The following is a 20,221-nucleotide window of genomic DNA, read 5'->3' as shown; positions in this document are numbered from 1 at the left end:
AAGTCAATGTACACTACCAAACAACATCACTGTCTGTCAACTAAGTTCCATTGAATGTGGTAAGTCAATGTACACTTCCAAACAACACCACTGTCTGTCAATTGAGTTCCATTGGATGTGGTTAGTCCATGCCCACTTCCTAACAACACCACTGTCTGTCAACTGAGTTCCATTGGATGTGGTTAGTCAATGTACACTACCAAACAACAGCACTGTCATCTGAGTTCAACTGGATGTAGTAAGTCCCATGTACACAACCAAACAACACCACTGTCTGTCAACTTAGTTCCATTGGATGTGGTAAGTCAATGTCCACTTCCTAACAACACCACTGTATGTCAACTGAGTTCCATTGGATGTGGTAAGTCAATGTCCACTTCCTATACAACACCACTGTCTGTCAACTGAGTTTCATTAGATGTGGAAAGTCAATGTCCACTTCCTAACAACACCACCGTATGCCAACTGAGTTCCATTGGATGTGGTAAGTCAATGTCCACTTCCTAACAACACCACTGTATGTCAACTGAGTTCCATTTGATGTGGTAAGTCAATGTCCACTTCCAAACAACACCACTGTATGTCAACTGAGTTCCATTGGATGTGGTAAGTCAATGTCCACTTCCTAACAACACCACTGTCTGTCAACTGAGTTCCATTAGATGTGGTAAGTCAATGAACACTTCCCAACAACACCACTGTCTGTCAACTGAGTTCCATTGGATGTGGTAAGTCCATGCCCACTTCCAAACAACACCACTGTCTGTCAACTAAGTTCCATTGGATGTGGTAAGTCAATGTACACTTCCAAACATCACCACTGTCTGTCAACTTAGCTCAATTGGATCTAGTATGTCTATCTACACTACCAAACATCACCAGTGTCTGTCAACTGAGTTCCATTGGATGTGCTTAGTCCCATGTACACTACCAAACAACAGCACTGTCGGTCAACTGAGTTTCATTAGATGTGGTAAGTCCCATATACACAACCAAACAACACCACTGTCTGTCAACTGAGTTCCATTGGATGTGGTAAGTCAATGTACACTACCTAACATCACCAGTGTCTGTCAACTGAGTTCCATTGGATGTGGTAGGTCAATGTACACTACCTAACATCACCAGTGTCTGTCAACTTAGCTTAATTGAATGTGGTAAGTCCCTAGTACACAACCAAACATCACCAGTGTCTTTCAATTTAGTTCCATTGGATGTGGTTAGTCAATGTACACTACCAAACAACACCACTGTCTGTCAATTTAGCTCAATTGGATGTGCTAAGTCCCATGTACACAACCAAACAACACCACTGTCTGTCAACTGAGTTCCATTGGATATGGTAAGTCAATGTACACTACCTAACATCACCAGTGTCTGTCAACTGAGTTCAATTGGATGTGGTAAGTCAATTTACACTACCAAACACCACCACTGTCTGTCATCAGAATTTAACTGGATATAGTAAGTCCCATGTACACAACCATACAACACCACTGGCTGTCAACTTAGCTCAATTGGATATAGTAAGTCCCATAAACACAAGCAAACATCACCAGTGTCTGTCAACTGAGTTCCATTGGATGTGGTAAGTCCATTTACACTTCCAAACAACACCACTGTCTGTCATCTGAATTCAACTGGATGTAGTAAGTCCCATGTACACAACCATACAACACCACTGTCTGTCAACTTAGGTCAATAGGATCTAGTAAGTCCCATGTACACTACCAAACATCACCAGTGTCTGTCAACTGAGTTCCATTGGATGTGGTAAGTCAATGTACACAACCAAACATCACCAGTGTCTGTCAACTGAGTTCCATTGGATCGAGTAAGTCCCATGTACACAACCAAACATCACCAGTGACTGTCAACTGAGATCCATAGGATGTGGTAAGTCCCATTTGTTCTTATGATATCTTCGCAATATCTAAAATTATTCTGAAGAACATGGCCGCCAGTGAGATGGGCCAGTTTTTATAAATGTCTTCTTAAGTGAAACTTTGTTACCTCTATATATGTCAGTTTGGCCAAAATGAAACTTGTTTACAACATTTGTTTTCATTATATCAGGACAAAGTTTGAAAATAGTTCCACTTGAAAAACCATAACAATACATTGTTGTTGATAACTACCTTGTTTTTAGTTAGTTATAAATGAAAATGGCTTGGAAATACAGAAGTCTGTTATTTAATTCTCCATTTTAGTAAGGATGTGATGTGAGCACAAGAAAACAGGTGGGAAAGCTAAGACTGAAACTGACTCCAATATGATGTTTTATAGCAGAGAGATGCAGTACATGCCCTGTATGACTCATGTCTGTTTGTACAGTCACTTGTAGCTTAATCAGTAGCAACATTCCAGTGTATCTACATATAATCAGAGTGGTAATAACAGGATGGGTACGCAACACAAAACATCATTATTTACACACAAAGAATAAGTGGGGATTGTATAGTCAGTCAGTAGGTGTGTTTGTTATCATTGTTTCAAGATTATAACATCAATAAGGTTTGACATATTTATAGAATGTTTGTATAACATCATGTAATTAATGTCAAGAACTTGATTTGCTTTTAATTCATTGAAAGCTGTGTTCAGGGCCACACTGAACCATTTTTATAATAAATGATGATGGTTTCCATGAATTAAAGGCATGACATCTTTAAAAAACTTAGGCTACATAATACCAAAATTAGTACTAAAACATCATCTTAATTTTTTGTCCAAGTTTTATTTGTTTTCGATTGGTTTATTGTATCTAGCTGTGGGTTCAGAAACTAGGTCACAAGGTCACATTGAGTAAAACAAAATGTATCCACAGAGCAAATTATTTGTTTATCAAAATGAAACTATGATTTCTTGACCAAGTTTCAAAATTGTTCCAAGGTAAAAACATGATACTTGCTAAGGACGTAAGTTTTAATCAGATTTCAGCCTAGTTAAAAAATGGTTCAAGTCTTTCAAAAAATGGCTGTCGGGATGGTGGGGCAGTTTTCCTTATAAGGTTATTGTTAAACCTATTACACTCTCAAAGTCTCAGCATGAGAATTGTTGAGAACATTTGTTTAAATGAAATCTTGACCATGTTAAAAAGTGAAACAATTAATTGAAAGACATGGCTGCCAGGGTTTCAGCCATATATGGCTGGAAGCTTGTGAACAAAACATGCTCAGAACAATTAAGTTTAGGTGAGAACCTAGTGTCTTTTGACCCTCTTGTTAGGGATATATACTAGAGTGTGGATTATATGTGATGTAAGTGACAGTGTATGTTTCATTCTGTCAAGTGCTTGAACATACTAGGTTTGTTTGAAGGCTGTCAGTGCCATTGTATGTGTCATTCTGTAGAGTGCTTGAAAATACTAGGTTTGTTTGTGTGCTGTCAGTGCCAGTGTATGTTTCATTCTGTCAAGTGCTTGAAAATACTAGGTTTGTTTGTGTGCTGTCAGTGCCAGTGTATGTGTCATTCTGTAGAGTGCTTGAAAATACTAGGTTTGTTTGTGTGCTGTCAGTGCCAGTGTATGTGTCATTCTGTCAAGTGCTTGAAAATACTAGGTTTGTTTGTGTGCTGTCAGTGCCAGTGAATGTTTCATTCTGTCAAGTGCTTGAAAATACTAGGTTTGTTTGTGTGCTGTCAGTGCCAGTGTATGTGTCATTCTGTAGAGTGCTTGAAAATACTAGGTTTGTTTGTGTTCTGTCAGTGCCAGTGTATGTGTCATTCTGTAGAGTGCTTGAAAATATTAGGTTTGTTTGTGTGCTGTCAGTGCCAGTGTATGTGTCATTCTGTAGATTGCTTGCAAATACTAGGTTTGTTTGTGTGCTGTCAGTGCCAGTGTATGTGTCATTCTGTAGAGTGCTTGAAAATACTAGGTTTGTTTGTGTGCTGTCAGTGCCAGTGTATGTGTCATTCTGTCAAGTGCTTGAAAATATTAGGTTTGTTTGTGTGCTGTCAGTGCCAGTGTATGTGTCATTCTGTCAAGTGCTTGAAAATACTAGGTTTGTGTGCTGTCAGTGCCAGTGTATGTTTCATTCTGTCAAGTGCTTGAAAATACTAGGTTTGTTTGGGTGCTGTCAGTGCCAGTGTATGTGTCATTCTGTCAAGTGCTTGAAAATACTAGGTTTGTGTGCTGTCAGTGCCAGTGTATGTGTCAATCATTAAGTGCTTGAAAATATTAGGTTTGTTTGTGTGCTGTCAGTGCCAGTGTATGTGTCATTCTGTAGAGTGCTTGAAAATACTAGGTTTGTTTGTGTGCTGTCAGTGCCAGTGTATGTGTCATTCTGTAGATTGCTTGAAAATACTAGGTTTGTTTGTGTGCTGTCAGTGCCAGTGTAAGGGTCATTCTGTAGAGTGCTTGAAAATACTAGGTTTGTTGGTGTGCTGTCAGTGCCAGTGTATGTGTCATTCTGTCAAGTGCTTGAAAATACTAGGTTTGTTTGTGTGCTGTCAGTGCCAGTGTATGTTTCATTTTGTCAAGTGCTTGAAAATACTAGGTTTGTTTGTGTGCTGTCAGTGCCAGTGTATGTGTCAATCATTAAGTGCTTGAAAATACTAGGTTTGTTTGTGTGCTGTCAGTGCCAGTGTATGTGTCAATCATTAAGTGCTTGAAAATACTAGGTTTGTTTGTGTGCTGTCAGTGCCAGTGTATGTGTCATTCTGTAGAATGCTTGAAAATACTAGGTTTGTTTGTGTGCTGTCAGTGCCAGTGTATGTGTCATTCTGTAGAGTGCTTGAAAATATTAGGTTTGTTTGTGTGCTGTCAGTGCCAGTGTATGTGTCATTCTTTCAAGTGCTTTAAAATACTAGGTTTGTTTGTGTGCTGTCAGTGCCAGTGTATGTTTCATTCTGTCAAGTGCTTGAAAATACTAGGTTTGTTTGTGTGCTGTCAGTGCCAGTGTATGTGTCATTCTGTCAAGTGCTTGAAAATACTAGGTTTGTGTGCTGTCAGTGCCAGTGTATGTTTCATTCTGTCCAGTGCTTGAAAATACTAGGTTTGTTTGTGTGCTGTCAGTGCCAGTGTATGTGTCATTCTGTCAAGTGCCTGAAAATACTAGGTTTGTTTGTGTGCTGTCAGTGCCAGTGTATGTTTCATTTTGTCAAGTGCTTGAAAATACTAGGTTTGTTTGTGTGCTGTCAGTGCCAGTGTATGTGTCATTCTGTCGAGTGCTTGAAAATACTAGGTTTGTTTGTGTGCTGTCAGTGCCAGTGTATGTGTCATTCTGTAGAGTGCTTGAAAATACTAGGTTTGTATGTGTGCTGTCAGTGCCAGTGTATGTGTCATTCTGTCAAGTGCTTTAAAATACTAGGTTTGTATGTGTGCTGTCAGTGCCAGTGTATGTGTCATTCTGTCAAGTGCTTGAAAATACTAGGTTTGTTTGTGTGCTGTCAGTGCCAGTGTATGTGTCATTCTGTCAAGTGCTTGAAAATACTAGGTTTGTTTGTGTGCTGTCAGTGCCAGTGTATGTGTCATTCTGTCAAGTGCTTGAAAATACTAGGTTTGTTTGTGCACTGTCAGTGCCAGTGTATGTGTCATTCTGTCAAGTGCTTGAAAATACTAGGTTTATTTGTGTGCTGTCAGTGCCAGTGTATGTGTCATTCTGTAGATTGCTTGCAAATACTAGGTTTATTTGTGTGCTGTCAGTGCCAGTGTATGTTTCATTCTGTAGATTGCTTGCAAATACTAGGTTTATTTGTGTGCTGTCAGTGCCAGTGTATGTTTCATTCTGTCAAGTGCTTGAAAATACTAGGTTTGTTTGTGTGCTGTCAGTGCCAGTGTATGTGTCATTCTGTCAAGTGCTTGAAAATACTAGGTTTGTGTGTGTGCTGTCAGTGCCAGTGTAAGGGTCATTCTGTCAAGTGCTTGAAAATACTAAGTTTGTTTGTGTTCTGTCAGTGCCAGTGTATGTTTCATTCTGTAGATTGCTTGCAAATACTAGGTTTGTTTGTGTGCTGTCAGTGCCAGTGTATGTGTCATTCTGTTGAGTGCTTGAAAATACTAGGTTTGTTTGTGTGCTGTCAGTGCCAGTGAATGTTTCATTCTGTTGAGTGCTTGAAAATACTAGTTTTTTTTGTGCGCTGTCAGTGCCAGTGTATGTGTCATTCTGTCAAGTGCTTGAAAATACTAGGTTTGTTTGTGTGCTGTCAGTGCCAGTGTATGTGTCATTCTGTCGAGTGCTTGAAAATACTAGGTTTGTTTGTGTGCTGTCAGTGCCAGTGTATGTGTCATTCTGTCAAGTGCTTGAAAATACTAGGTTTGTTTGTGCACTGTCAGTGCCAGTGTATGTGTCATTCTGTAGATTGCCTGGAGGGTGAGTTCCAGTGTGTGACGAGCAGAAAGTGCATTGCAGGGGCCCGTCGATGTGACACACGACGAGACTGCCCTGATGGCTCTGATGAGGCCAAATGTCGTGAGTTCAGGCTGCTTATATCTTACTAGATAAATATTGACCCTTTTCATTTATTCCTTAATTAACCATCAGTCACTTCTTAAAGATGTATATTATGTGAATACATTATGTGAACAATTGTATGATATATGATAATGTAATAGCTAATGTAAGATGAAGGTGTGTGTACTAACATAGCTGTCATTGCTTGCAGCTTGCCCCGTGGGCACCTTCACATGTGTGAACACAGCCAGACAGGAGTGCGTGGATGAGAGACTCAAGTGTGACAAATCCAACGACTGCACCGATGGCTCTGATGAACTCGGCTGTCGTAAGTTCTCTAGCAGTTTAACTTTGAGTCGTACTAGATGAAGATGAGTGAATAGCTTCACAAATTTTCAAGCAAGATATTCACAGGTTTAAACATAATATTAAACATGCATTTTAGCTTAAATGTTGACCTTTATTTTAAAATTATCAATCTCCCTTGTGTATACTGATATATAAGCATCACTTCTGTTATAACATGTTGTTAATTGATACTTATTTTGTGTTTTTTTTTATAAAGCTGATCAAAATGAAAGTATAATAATATTTAGTGTATATATGTGGTTTGTGTTTGTTGCAGCTAAGGATTGTGGTCCCAACCTGTGGCAGTGTAGAGACCAGTCCTGTGTGCCTGCCAGCATGCGCTGTGATGGGCTGTCCCAGTGTGAGGATGGCTCTGATGAACTCGAATGCAGGAAAGGTACCTGGAGTCTCTCATCAATCATGAATTTGTCAAAACTAGCCCAAAAACTGAAATGCTCATTATAATATCAATATTGTCTTGGATATTTTTGTATGAACAATGTAGAATATTTATCAAAAAGGATATTGCATGTTCATCTTAGATAAGTAGTAAAATGGGCCCAATAGTCTTTATGGAGGGTAAATTGCAATATTTTACATGATTTAGGACCAAACATGTTCTTGAGTTTTTAAGTTTTTACTAATAAAGTAACTATTGAAGTAAGAGTAAATAGAGGTTCATCTTGTAATTTATCATTATTTTGCTTGGACTATGTGCTTCAAGCTACTGAGGGTTTTAAAGTGATCTTTGCTTGAGTTAAATTAGTTATAAGTAAATAGTTTGATCAGGTTGGAAGTGCTCAGTAGTGTAGTGAATGAAGATTGCTACTTATGCCTGCTCCGCTGTACATTTCAATGCGTGCTCCTGTACATTTCAATGCGTGCTCCTGAACATTTCAATGCGTGCTCCTGTACATTTCAATGCGTGCTCCTGTACATTTCAATGCATGCTCCTGAACATTTCAATGCGTGCTCCTGTACATTTCAATGCGTGCTCCTGTACATTTCAATGCGTGCTCCTGTACATTTCAATGCGTGCTCCTGTACATATCAATGCGTGCTCCTGTACATTTCAATGCGTGCTCCTGTACATTTCAATGCGTGCTCCTGTACATTTCAATGCATGCTCAAATGCATATTTCACAATGGCAGCTTCACGGTTTATTTCAATACCAGGTCCAGTGTTCATTTCACAATGGCAGTGTCACTGCTTATTTTACAATGGCAGCTCCACTGTACATTTCACAATGCCAGCTTCACTGTTTATTACAATGCCAGCTTCACTATACATTTCACAATACCAGCTCCACTGAACATTTAACAATGCCAGCTCCACTGTTTTTTACGATGCCAATTCCGCTATTCATTTCACAATGCAATCTCCACTGCACATTTAACAATGCCAGCTCCACTGTACATTTCATGCTACCAAAGCCAGCTAACATGTACATGTCATGCTACCAATTTCAGTTCCACTGTTTATTCAATTCCAGCTCCCTTGTATATTTCATGCTACCAATTCCAGTCCCGCTGTACATTTCATGCTGCCAAAGTCAGCTAACATGTACATGTCATGCTACCAATTTCAGTTCCACTGTTTATTTCAATTCCAGCTCCCTTGTATATTTCATGCTACCAATGCCAGTTCCACTGTACATTTCATGCTACCAAAGCCAGCTCTACTGTAAATTTCAATGCCAGCTCCCCTGCATATTTCAGCGTGCAGGTCAGATGAGTTCACATGCAGGGACGGCAACTGTGTGCAAGGCCGTATGCGCTGTGACGGTATACCGCAGTGTGAGGACCGCTCAGATGAGGAGGGCTGCAGTGAGTATTCACATCATGGAGTCGCATACTCATGCACCTTGCAGGGTTTTGTTATTCATAAAACTAGAAGTATTAAATAATTTTAGGTTATTTGTTACAATTTTGAAGCATATGAGGTAAGGTATGTCACTAAGTATATTTCTCTGCAGAAGATGACCCCCCAGTGGCTAATGCTGGTGTTGATATCACTGAGAGGTACAGGCCTAACCTGGAGATCACACTGAATGGCTCCCTTTCCACCGATGACAAGGCCATAGTGCGCTATGTGTGGAGCCAGCTGGGAGCGGATGGGGCCCTGCAAGAAGGGCCAGTGATTCGTGTGCGTGGGCTGAGGGTCGGTCAGTACGAGTTCTCTCTGTTGGTACAGGACGCCAGGGGGCAGACCAACACTGACCGTGTCAGGGTCAACATTGTTGGTCAGTATGAGATGACTACTCATGACTACAGATTTTTGTCATTGCTTTTTATAAATAATTTATCTAATTAAATTAAATAAATTACATAAATATAAAATTGTGTTGGGTCTATAACCACTTTTATATTTATATATTTTTAAGATTATTGAACAACTAATTGACAATTTTGCAGCAGTGATTGTTTTATGTATGTACACATTTTTGACTGACAGATGCATTTTGTCCCACCATATAGCCAAAGTGTTCTTTAAACAATAATAATAACATTTTGTATTATACAAACAGATCACTGTTGTTATGGTTGTAGCAATGTTCGACTATGGTGTTTATGGTAGCATGTAACCTCTTAAGGTTGCCGTGGGGACCAGTATACATGTGCTGATGGGAACTGTGTGGAGGCAGTGATGAGGTGTGATGGCAGACCGCAGTGTGAAGATGGCTCAGATGAAGTCGGCTGTCGTAAGTTGAAATATCAACCATTTCTTACAGTGGTGTAGGTCGTAAAAGCAGTTACTGATTTTATTCATCATGTTTGTAAATCAGGTAATGGTAACATGAGGTAAAGTATTCTTCTTACACTTATTGGACAACCCAGTGTGCTAACCTTCTCAACATTGGAAATGTGTGGGTGGTTAATTTAAACATCTCACTGTACAAGCTCTGTACAAGTATAAGTTGTGTAGTTTTTAGCTCGACTATTATATATGAAATATATATAGTGGAGCTATCCTACTCACCCCGGCATCGGCGTTAGCGTTCCCGTTAGCGTTAGCGTGCAAATGTTAAAGTTTGTGTACCACCCCAAATATTTTCATTGTCCCTTGACATATTGCTTTAATATTTTGCATACTTCTTTACCAACATGACCCCAACCTATAAACAAGAGCAGATAACTGTATCAAGCATCTTGTAAGAATTATGGCCCTTTTTTCACTTACAATATGCATATTATTGATAAATCTATGTTAAAGTTTGCGTACCACCTCAAATATTTTCATTGTCCCTTGACATATTGCTTTCATATTTTGCAAACTTCTTTACCAACATGACCCCATTCTATAAACAAGAGCAGACAACTGTATCAAGCATTTTGTAAGAATTATGGCCCTTTTTTCACTTATAATATGCATATTACTTTAGTTACATTGCCATAACTTCTTTATTTATGATCAGATTTTATTAATACTTGACAAAACAACACTTGCCTGAATACCACAATGGATTCCACCAAAACAATACCCCACGCCCCAACCCAGAATCCCTGCCCCCCCTCCCCCCCCCAATTTTTTTTTACTTGTTTCTTTTTTAATTTTGGCATTATCATCTAATAAATTACCACACCCCACATTAAACCCCCCTCTCAACCCCCCCCCTTTAACTTAATTTATTTACTTTATTTTTGAAGGACAGTCCAATTTTCCCACCCGAGCTATTGCTATCAAACTTGAAATAAAATCTTATTAGTTTGTTTTATGTCTTTACAAATTTTCAATAGATTGTGGAAAATATACCTGAACTATTACCTTGACCTTATTGAATAATTTGAACAATTTCCCCATGATGGCTTACGTTATACTGTCAAGCACTCAAATAGTCGAGCGCACTGTCCTCTGACAGCTCTTGTTTACTTTAGAATTATTTGGGAATTATAATAATAAATGTATGTTTTGAGCCCCTGATTGTGATGATGTAAATGGCCAGGTTGGTATCACTTGTTGCAGCTACAGAGCCCCCAGTGTGTCCGCCCAGTGACTTCCAGTGTACAACCGTGCGAGGCATCCCGGAGTGTATCGACCTGGCCCTGCAGTGTGATGGCAACATTGACTGTACCAATGGCTTTGATGAAGAAAATTGTCGTGAGTGACCAGCAGCAAAGCTACTTCATGTTCTTTATGTATTTCTGCATCTATCTTAAGGCTCAACGTGTGTTTGAAAGTTAAAATGTTTTTTTTTATCTTTTGAACAAAAAGCCTGTTTTTGTTTTGACAAACCACCCTATAAACTTGTTTATATTTCAAATGTTCAATAATTATCTGTCGGTTGCATGGTGTCAGCTGGATGCCCTAAGAACTCCTTTGAGTGTGAGAGTGATGGCCAATGTATTCCTGAGATAAACCGATGTGATGGTAACCCAGACTGCCAGGATCGCTCTGATGAACTTGGATGCGGTATGATCACATCTTTATGCTATAACTACTCCATCTTACCTCCTCTGGAAACATTACTTAAATCATTGATCAGACTCAAATTGAAGTTCAATCATTTAAGAGAAAAGTAATATTCCTTAGTACTTACTCACGTCTTTATATTCAATTTCCGAGGATATAGCTTTGTATTTATATATCGTGCAGTACATTATTAGTCCCCTACCGGTTTCACCGGAGAGGACTTATGGTTTTTGCTCTGTGCGTCTGTCAGTCTGTCTGTCACACTTATCTGGATCCTGTTCTTAATATTTTTTCATGAAACTTGAAAAATGGATAGATGGCAGTATGAACAATATGCACATCATTTCATTTTGTTCCTACTTCAAACATTATGGTTGCTATGGCAACAAATAGACTAGAAATACTGCTGAAAATGGTGGTTTTCTGGATCCTGTGATAACTTTAAAAGTTCTTCATATTTTTTCATGAAACTTGAAACATGGATAAATGGCAATATGGACATTATGCACGTCATTTCATTTTGTTCCTACGTCAAAAATTTTGGTTGCTATGGCAACAAATATAGAAAAAAAAAAATATACAAATTCTGACAATGGTGTAATTTCTGACAATGGTGGAGCCGGTAGGGAACATATATTGCTTGGCAATAGTCTTGTTATTTTAGTATTTATAGAATTATTAACAAAGCACATTGTGTAATAAAATATGACAGTTATTTTTTGGAAGATAACTTAATTTGATCTCAAAAGATGTTCACATTGCACAATAGATGTTTTATAATAATAACTTTGCTTTCCAAAACATGAAATTGATATTAACAACTGCAATATTCTGATGCATAAGTTCTATGGGGAAATGTGTCTTAATTAGAGAACATTAATTCTAATGATCAGATTCTATAAATAATTGTCTGTCTCCAAATTGCTATAACATATTGTACGAGCCACTGGGGATGTGGCAAGATAATCCATCAAGAGAAATAACACCATCAAGAATCTCCCAATGGCAATAACATTCATATAAAGTGGTATACAAAATATGTCTGATATTTCTTTGATGGAAAGAGGGGGGGGGGGGGGGGGTAAATCTGTTCTTTCTAATAATGCTGAGTAATAATTGTATCCAGGCCAATTCAAGTTGATTATTGTGTGCTTCATTAAGTCTAAAGTCTAACTTGCTCATGCAATGGAGGATTTAGAAACAGAGAAGTGCATGTAAGCTATGTTGTGTTGCACAATAATGCGAGCTGTAAGGTTAGAGTCATATTTATTGGTATAAATAGTACTTTTTACATATGTACTTATGTGTGAGAATGGGTTATATGCGCTAATATTTCCAGTTGTTTTTAAGAATTTGGAATTAACCTGGCAAAACATGATTGTAACCCTATATGAGACAGTATGTCACATGCAAGAGGTAACATCAAAGCCAAAGTCTCACCTTAAAAGTCAAACTGAAGCAGTTAATTGTGCAATATGGCATATCTGTTTAGGGGTCACATTTATAATGTGAATATATGACAAAATATATTTAAAATCTCTGAAACAACAAGGCTTGTAACTTTAAAATTAAGTGTATTACATTGTTTTTTCCCAAAACATTGGCCACACTAGGAGTAGGGTGATTTGTAAAGACTGATATATCTAAATAGAAAAACCATCTCTAAAATGACAAGGCCTAGAGGTGTTAATACTTGAAGTTAATAGTATATATAATACTATAGTATTCCTCTACTAAGTTTGTTCAATTTATAACCCTATAGTAACAAAAGTAGCTGCAAACCAGAGGTTTCTAGTATTATACCTCTTAGGTATAGTATTTCAAATTAGTGTTAAAGGACCTCAGGGTCTTTTGAAGGATCACGTCTAGTTGTAGCTTCTGTTTGACCTGCGACCATGTAAATTCCAGTGTGCACGAGTGAGCAGTTCAGGTGTGGTGATGGCAGCTGTATCCCCCTCAGTCGCAGGTGTGATCGACGTGTTGACTGCAATGATAGATCAGATGAGTTAGCTTGCCGTAAGCACCCTTATTTTTACATCGTAATACTGAAATCTCATAGTGGAGAATATACTAATCTTGTTGTAACAAAATGTCTTTTTTTATATTTTAACTATGTATGCTGTATGTTTAAGTCTTTTCCTAACACATATTGTTGTCTGTCTCCGCAGCGTGCCGGTCCGGGGAGTTCCAATGTTTGAACGGCGACTGTGTCCCAGAGTCAGACAAGTGTAATGGCCGCTATGAATGCCGTGACCGCTCAGACGAAAACAACTGTCGTAAGTGTCCTATACATACCTCATGTTGTGGTGTTAAGATTCGAATGGTAGATGAGAAAATGATAAAGTTTGACACAAAATGCTTATTGCCTTAAAGGCAATTGAAGACAACGGTCAGTCTGGATTCCCCTCAACAAAATTCACTCTATATTACACTTTAGAATAATGGCCAATTGTCCATCACGGCCAACAGTCAATATATTTCAGTTTGAAAGTCATGTTTGAACTGAAAACAAAAGTCACGTGTCAGTCATTTTGAGTCGTGAAAATTAAGAACACAAATGAAACTGGTGCACCTATTAATAAGAATGTGTATCAGTAGCAATTATCGGCTGCATTCATAACGTCTAAGCATGAGCACGTGACAAAGTCAATAGATTTTTATCGCTGAGAATGTGTTAAAAACAACAATAAGCTGGCGAGTGTTATTATAAGAAGGCGATAAAAGGATTAGTGATCGTCTGTTCAGGAAAACTAAACATTCAATTGCAACTTTTATTACAAACCAAATATTTTGTAACAAGATTTTGACGTCTTTTTCTGCAAAAGAGAAGTATAGTTATACCGTACTTTCGGTTTATGACAGCGTATCCGCTTTGATATTTGTTCCGATGTGACGTCAATGAAACGTGACAATCTTTATTTAAAAATACATCTCATTGAATGTAATACAAACTGTCGGATATACGGAATGAAGGAGGTGCATGAGTAAACAATAATTCTATTGTTGATAAAGTCATAGATTCAGTTTAAAAAAAGTTATGAAATTAAATCAATTTACAAGAAATTATTCTGTATTATTGAATAGAAATTATTTATGTTAATATGCTTAGGGCCTGGTTATCAGCAATGAGCCTTTGTTTTACACTGTATGTGAATGATTGAGTTGGGTTGCGTGTCAATACTATAAACTGACCAACCATCTAAAAAGTGTTGATCCAAGAATATCGGTCACTCTTCGACAACGGTCACTTAGGCCATTTCCCTTCACTGACTGCTGCTCTCAGTTTTGACTGTATATCTTTTAACTTTATCTATTAATATATATCTCTGTGTGTCACTTTTAGCTTTGCTTATAAATGTTTAGTGTTTCTGTAACTGTGCCAAAATCTTAGAATTTCAGCTTATAGTGTGTGCCAAACCATTGCCATTCTAATACTATTTCTTTCTCCTAATCAAATTATTAATTGACAATATTACCATTTATTGTTCTTTTAACAATTAGATCCGATTTCATATATTTATGTTCTGTTCACTAAGGATATTAGGTTATTTCATATATAAAAATCTATATGCTTTTAAATTAGACAGGTATTCGGTTTTGACAGGTCTCAATGTACAGATTAGCTACAGGACCATGTTGTGAAGACTTGACCGCAACCCTATGTTTATTGTTTGTTCACAATCAGGTTGGGGGTACATGTGTTGCTGTTTGTCATGTGCTGTATGTTGTTATAGCGCCACGGAGGCTCTGTCCTGAGGGCTACTTTCAGTGTGGCACGGGCCACTGTCTGTCTGTGAACAGGCACTGTGACTTCGTGCCAGACTGCCCAGACCAGTCAGACGAGAAACACTGTCGTAAGTTGTTGTCATGGGGGCCAACATGGAGAGTAGCATGACATATTACAGAAGGCTGTGGTGTAGCTTTTAGCATAGAACTTGTACAGAGTTATTTTACAAATCTCTCATAAGTTTGGTCATTGGCACAAATTTTGCTTTGATACGGCGTCAGTACTAGTAAAGGTTGTAGCAAATCTAAGATATATATGTAGTGTTATATTAAACATTAGCATTGTAATTTTGTAATCCTGTAATGATTTATGTGGTAACTTATAATGTTATCACATAAACATTGTTACATTTGCTCTTACAATATGATGTGTCTATGCATTGACAAATGTAAGTAATGTTGCATACCAGCTTTATGTTACTCTTAATACTCTATCAAACCATAAATTGTTTGAGGTTTTGTCATTGGAAGGATCAGGCTGACCTCAGATGTTGGTCACATGACTGGTTACATGACTTTGTGCTTGTATGTTGTTCAGTCTTGTCATATGTTTGTTATGTTGTTTAATGTTAACCATGTTGCAGAGAATGTATTCACTAACTCAGGTATTTTTCTTTGTTTCCAAAATAAAGGTTTAGTTTGGCATATAAAACAAGAGATTGCCAAGCAATATGGTCCCCTACCGGTGAAACTCCACCATTGTCAGTAAAAAAAATATTTTTATTTATATATTTGTTGCCGTAGCAACCAAATTTTTTGATGTAGGAACAAAATGAAATGACGTGCATAATCTTCATATTGCCATCTATCCATGTTTCAAGTTTCATGAAAGAACTGAAGAACTTTTAAAGTTATCGCAGGATCCAGAAAAGTGTGACGGACTGACTGACAGACAGACTGACAGACAGACGGAGTGCAAACCATAAGTCCCCTCCGGTTTCACCGGTAGGGGACAACTAGCCTAATTATCTTGTATTGTAATTTTATAAACATGTTTGAAATATTGTCACTACACGTTTTAAGGATATGTTGAATTTAAAATGTTTCTTATGGGAACAAGTAATAAAGATTAAGATCAGACTGTGAAACAAAACAAAGTAACCAAGTTGGATATGATATTGATGAGCAATTAAAAGCAGATACAATAATACAATTTGGTATTCTTAATGACAACATTTACAACCCAAGTTTTGTTGTTTTATTATTTATTTGATGATAAGTGTTGTTTTTTTAATTCCAAATGAATTAAGACAGATTTGCTGATTCAGAATTGACCATATCATCAATCCCAGGTCTTCAGATTTTACTATATCATTGAACCCAGGTCTCCAGATTTTACTATATCATTGAATCCAGGTCTCCAGATTTTACTACATCATTGAACCCAGGTCTCCAGGTCTCCAAATTTCACTATATCATTGAACCCAGGTCTCCAGATTTTACTATATCATTGAACCCAGGTCTCCCGATTTTACTATATCATTGAACCTAGGTCTCCAGATTTTACTATATCATTGAACCCAGGTCTCCAGATTTTACTATATCATTGAACCCAGGTCTCCAGATTTTACTATATCATTGAACCCAGGTCTCCAGATTTTACTATATCATTGAATCTAGGTCTGCAGATTTTACTATATCATTGAACTCAGGTCTCCAGATTTTACTATATCATTGAACCCAGGTTTCCAGATTTTACTATATCATTGAATCTAGGTCTCCAGATTTTACTATGTCATTGAATCCATGTCTCCAGAATTGAACATATCATTTAAACGTTGTCTCCAGAATTGTCCATGTAATTTAATCCAAGCTTTCAACATTCATTGCACTCATGCGTTCAGAATTGAAAGTGTCATTGATCATATGTCCCCAAAATTGAGAATGTTTTTGTAGGCAGTCCTCAGAATTGATCATATCTTTCAACCCAGCTCTCCAGAGTTAATTTGCACTAAAACTTTGCCCAGTTTATAGAACAACTAGAATAGCTAATTGTAAATGCATGTATTCTTTTATTGTGATTGTAAACAGCTTTCTATTGGTAAAGTTCACTATATGAGACCATCAGCATTTAAAGCAATATAAAGCAATTCTGAGTGAATTTGTTAATTTCCTTCAAGCTGCAGCTTCAAAAATCCATGACACATATTGTGTTGTATTAATTATAAGTGAAGAGCTATATCCATGACACATATTGTGTTGTATTTATTATAAGTGAAGAGCTATATCCATGACACATATTGTGCTGTATTAATTATAAGTGAAGAGCTATATCCATGACACATATTGTGTTGTATTAATTATAAGTGAAGAGCTATATCTATGACACATATTGTGTTGTATTTATTATAAGTGAAGAGCTATATCCATGACACATATTGTGTTGTATTAATTATAAGTGAAGAGCTATATCTATGCCACATATTGTGTTGTATTAATTATAAGTGAAGAGCTATATCTATGACACATATTGTGTTGTATTAATTATAAGTGAAGAGCTATATCCATGACACATAATGTGTTGTATTTATTATAAGTGAAGAGCTATATCAATGACACATATTGTGTTGTATTAAGTATAAGTGAAGAGCTATTTCTATGACACATATTGTGTTGTATTAATTATAAGTGAAGAGCTATATCTATGACACATATTGTGTTGTATTAATTTTAAGTGAAGAGCTATATTCTATGACACATATTGTGTTGTATTAATTATAAGTGAAGAGCTATATCTATGACACATATTGTGTTGTATTCATTATAAGTGAAGAGCTATATCTATGACACATATTGTGTTGTATTCATTATAAGTGAGGGGCTATATCTATGACACATATTGTGTTGTATTAATTATAAGTGAAGAGCTATATTTATGACACATATTGTGTTGTATTAATTATAAGTGAAGAGCTATATCTATGACACATATTGTGTTGTATTAATTATAATTGAAGAGCTATATCTATGACACATATTGTTTTGTATTAATTATAAGTGAAGAGCTATATTCTATGACACATATTGTGTTGTATTAATTATAAGTAAAGAGCTATATCTATGACACATATTGTGTTGTATTAATTATAAGTGAAGAGCTATATCTACGACACATATTGTGTTGTATTAATTATAAGTGAAGAGCTATATCTATGACACATATTGTGTTGTATTAATTATAAGTGAAGAGCTATATCTATGACACATATTGTGTTGTATTAATTATAAGTGAAGAGCTATATCTATGACACATATTGTGTTGTATTAATTATAAGTGAAGAGCTATTTCTATGACACATATTGTGTTGTATTAATTATAAGTGAAGAGCTATAATCTATGACACATATTGTGTTGTATTAATTATAAGTGAAGAGCTTTATTCTTGTTTCATTTTTTGTATAAAATGTTGAAAAATTATTGTTTGTTTTGTGATGGGATTCTGTATGTTGTATTATTGTTTATTACTTGTGTGTGTGTGTGTGTCAGTTGCTGTCTTATGTTTCTGAATTAAAACTCCTGTTCCAGAATGGCCCTTTCATGTAAGTGTATATTTCTTTTGCTGACTGACTGTTTTGTTTGCAGGAAGTAAGCTCTTCAAGTTAAAGTCAATGGAATATGCTACATACAAAAGTGTTTATTTAATTACAACTGTGAATGTGTAATAATTGTAGGAAATTATTTGTACGGAAAAGTCTTTTTGTTTTATTATTGGCTGAGTGCCATTATGAACTGTAATTTCTCAATGATTGTTAGGGAAACAAGTGTGATGTACAAAATATTTTGAAAAAAAATTGACACACTGCCAATATCATGTTGACATTCGGATATGTCCTGAGCAAACCAATCCTTATTAAATGATATATGGTAATGATAGTGTGTGCTTGTACAATGGTATATGGTAATGATAGTGTGTGCTTGTACAATGGTATATGGTAATAATAGTGTGTGTTTGTACAGTTCTGTGCAATTCATTATTAAAACAAGAGCACCGCATAACAGGTGCCACGCTCGGCTGCGGATGCAGTTTATAATAAATGAAAGCTTGTCAGAATTTTTTTTTTTTTTAAGGTCACAGTGACCTTGACCTTTGACCTAGTGACCCAAAAATGGGTGTGGCATGTAGAACTCATCAAGGTGCAGCTACCTATGAAGTTTCAAAGTTGTAGGTTGAAGCACTTTGATTTAGAGCCAATGTTCAAAACCTTGACAAAATTTAAAGGTTTTAGCACGACGCGGACGGCGGATTACACAACGACGGACACGACACGACGAGCTGGCTATGACAGTACCTCGAGTTTTCTCCGAAAACAGCCAAGCTAGCAAATGAAAGCTTGTCAGAATTTTTTTTTTTTTTTTTTTTTAGAGGTCACAGTGACCTTGACCTTTGATCTAGTGACCCCAAAATGGGTGTGGCATGTAGAACTCATCAAGGTGCAGCTATATATGAAGTTTCAAAGTTGTAGGTTGAAGCACTTTGATTTTAGAGCCAATGTTCAAAACCTTGACAAAATGTTAAGGTTTTAGCACAAGGCTGACAGCGGAACGACGACGGACACGACACGACGAGCTGGCTATGACAATACCTCGGGTTTTCTCCGAAAACAGCCGAGCTAATAAGCACAACTGCAAGCCCTGCACCAATTCTCAGTTTCATTTTGCTGGGCATTTCCTTGTTCTCATGTTATAATTTACAGATCTGGCATGCATGGTCAAACTCAGGCCATTTTGAACCGCTCTATTAATAGAAAAGAATAAAGCAGTTCATTTGTTGGATTTTGTTATGACAAGAATGTTATTTTGCTTTATAGTTCATTTTTGTTCACTGGCTTGTCTCTTTCAGGTTGTATGACCATCATTTTGTAGTATAATCTCATTTGCAATGTGTGAAACTCTTCTATGTCTGGCAAAATTTTTCAGGTGTCTTATAAGTTACTGTGTGCTTCAACATTAATTTATTACAGTAAATGATATATATTTTTCTTACATTCAGTAAGACAATTCTATATTTTTATTTTGTTAATAATTATTATTGTTTTGTTATGTATAAGCATGTGGTTAATTTTTGAGCTCTGTCAGCATGAAAAAAAATCATTTGAAAACAGATTAAATCTCAAGGTATAAGGAAAGGGGATCATATCACTTGGGGTATTCCTATTTATGTTTGATAGCATAACAACTTGACACTTTTTTTCAGTATTTTATTTTTAATAAAAAAAGAAACAGATCCATTTTGTAATAAGTTAAGTAGTTGACTGTTGATTAGTTTTGTGTTGTATTTGTATT

At 36.7% G+C, this 20,221-nt stretch overlaps 1 protein-coding gene across 5 annotated transcripts in view; it reads left to right on the top strand.

The window, feature by feature from the left end:
* The window catches only part of LOC127881858 (basement membrane-specific heparan sulfate proteoglycan core protein-like), a 198,207-nt gene that overhangs the window by 73,579 nt on the left and 104,407 nt on the right, over positions 1 to 20,221 (top strand). For 4 of the 5 annotated variants that reach the window (XM_052430022.1, XM_052430024.1, XM_052430023.1 and 1 more), the window contains exons 12-22: positions 6,300 to 6,410; positions 6,604 to 6,720; positions 7,018 to 7,137; positions 8,460 to 8,567; positions 8,717 to 8,983; positions 9,335 to 9,442; positions 10,705 to 10,839; positions 11,038 to 11,151; positions 13,060 to 13,167; positions 13,320 to 13,427; positions 14,886 to 15,005. In XM_052430022.1, coding sequence (XP_052285982.1) covers positions 6,300 to 6,410; positions 6,604 to 6,720; positions 7,018 to 7,137; positions 8,460 to 8,567; positions 8,717 to 8,983; positions 9,335 to 9,442; positions 10,705 to 10,839; positions 11,038 to 11,151; positions 13,060 to 13,167; positions 13,320 to 13,427; positions 14,886 to 15,005 — 1,416 coding nt within the window. The remainder of the gene's footprint in view (positions 1 to 6,299; positions 6,411 to 6,603; positions 6,721 to 7,017; positions 7,138 to 8,459; positions 8,568 to 8,716; positions 8,984 to 9,334; positions 9,443 to 10,704; positions 10,840 to 11,037; positions 11,152 to 13,059; positions 13,168 to 13,319; positions 13,428 to 14,885; positions 15,006 to 20,221) is intronic. The other variant, XM_052430025.1, reaches the window with a different exon arrangement.

The sequence above is a fragment of the Dreissena polymorpha genome, chromosome 5 (assembly GCF_020536995.1).
Source record: "Dreissena polymorpha isolate Duluth1 chromosome 5, UMN_Dpol_1.0, whole genome shotgun sequence".
In the NCBI taxonomy this organism is placed as follows: Eukaryota; Metazoa; Mollusca; class Bivalvia; order Myida; family Dreissenidae; genus Dreissena; species Dreissena polymorpha.
The sequence above is the reverse complement of the archived record's forward strand: the minus strand, read 5'-3'. Positions and strand labels throughout refer to the sequence as shown.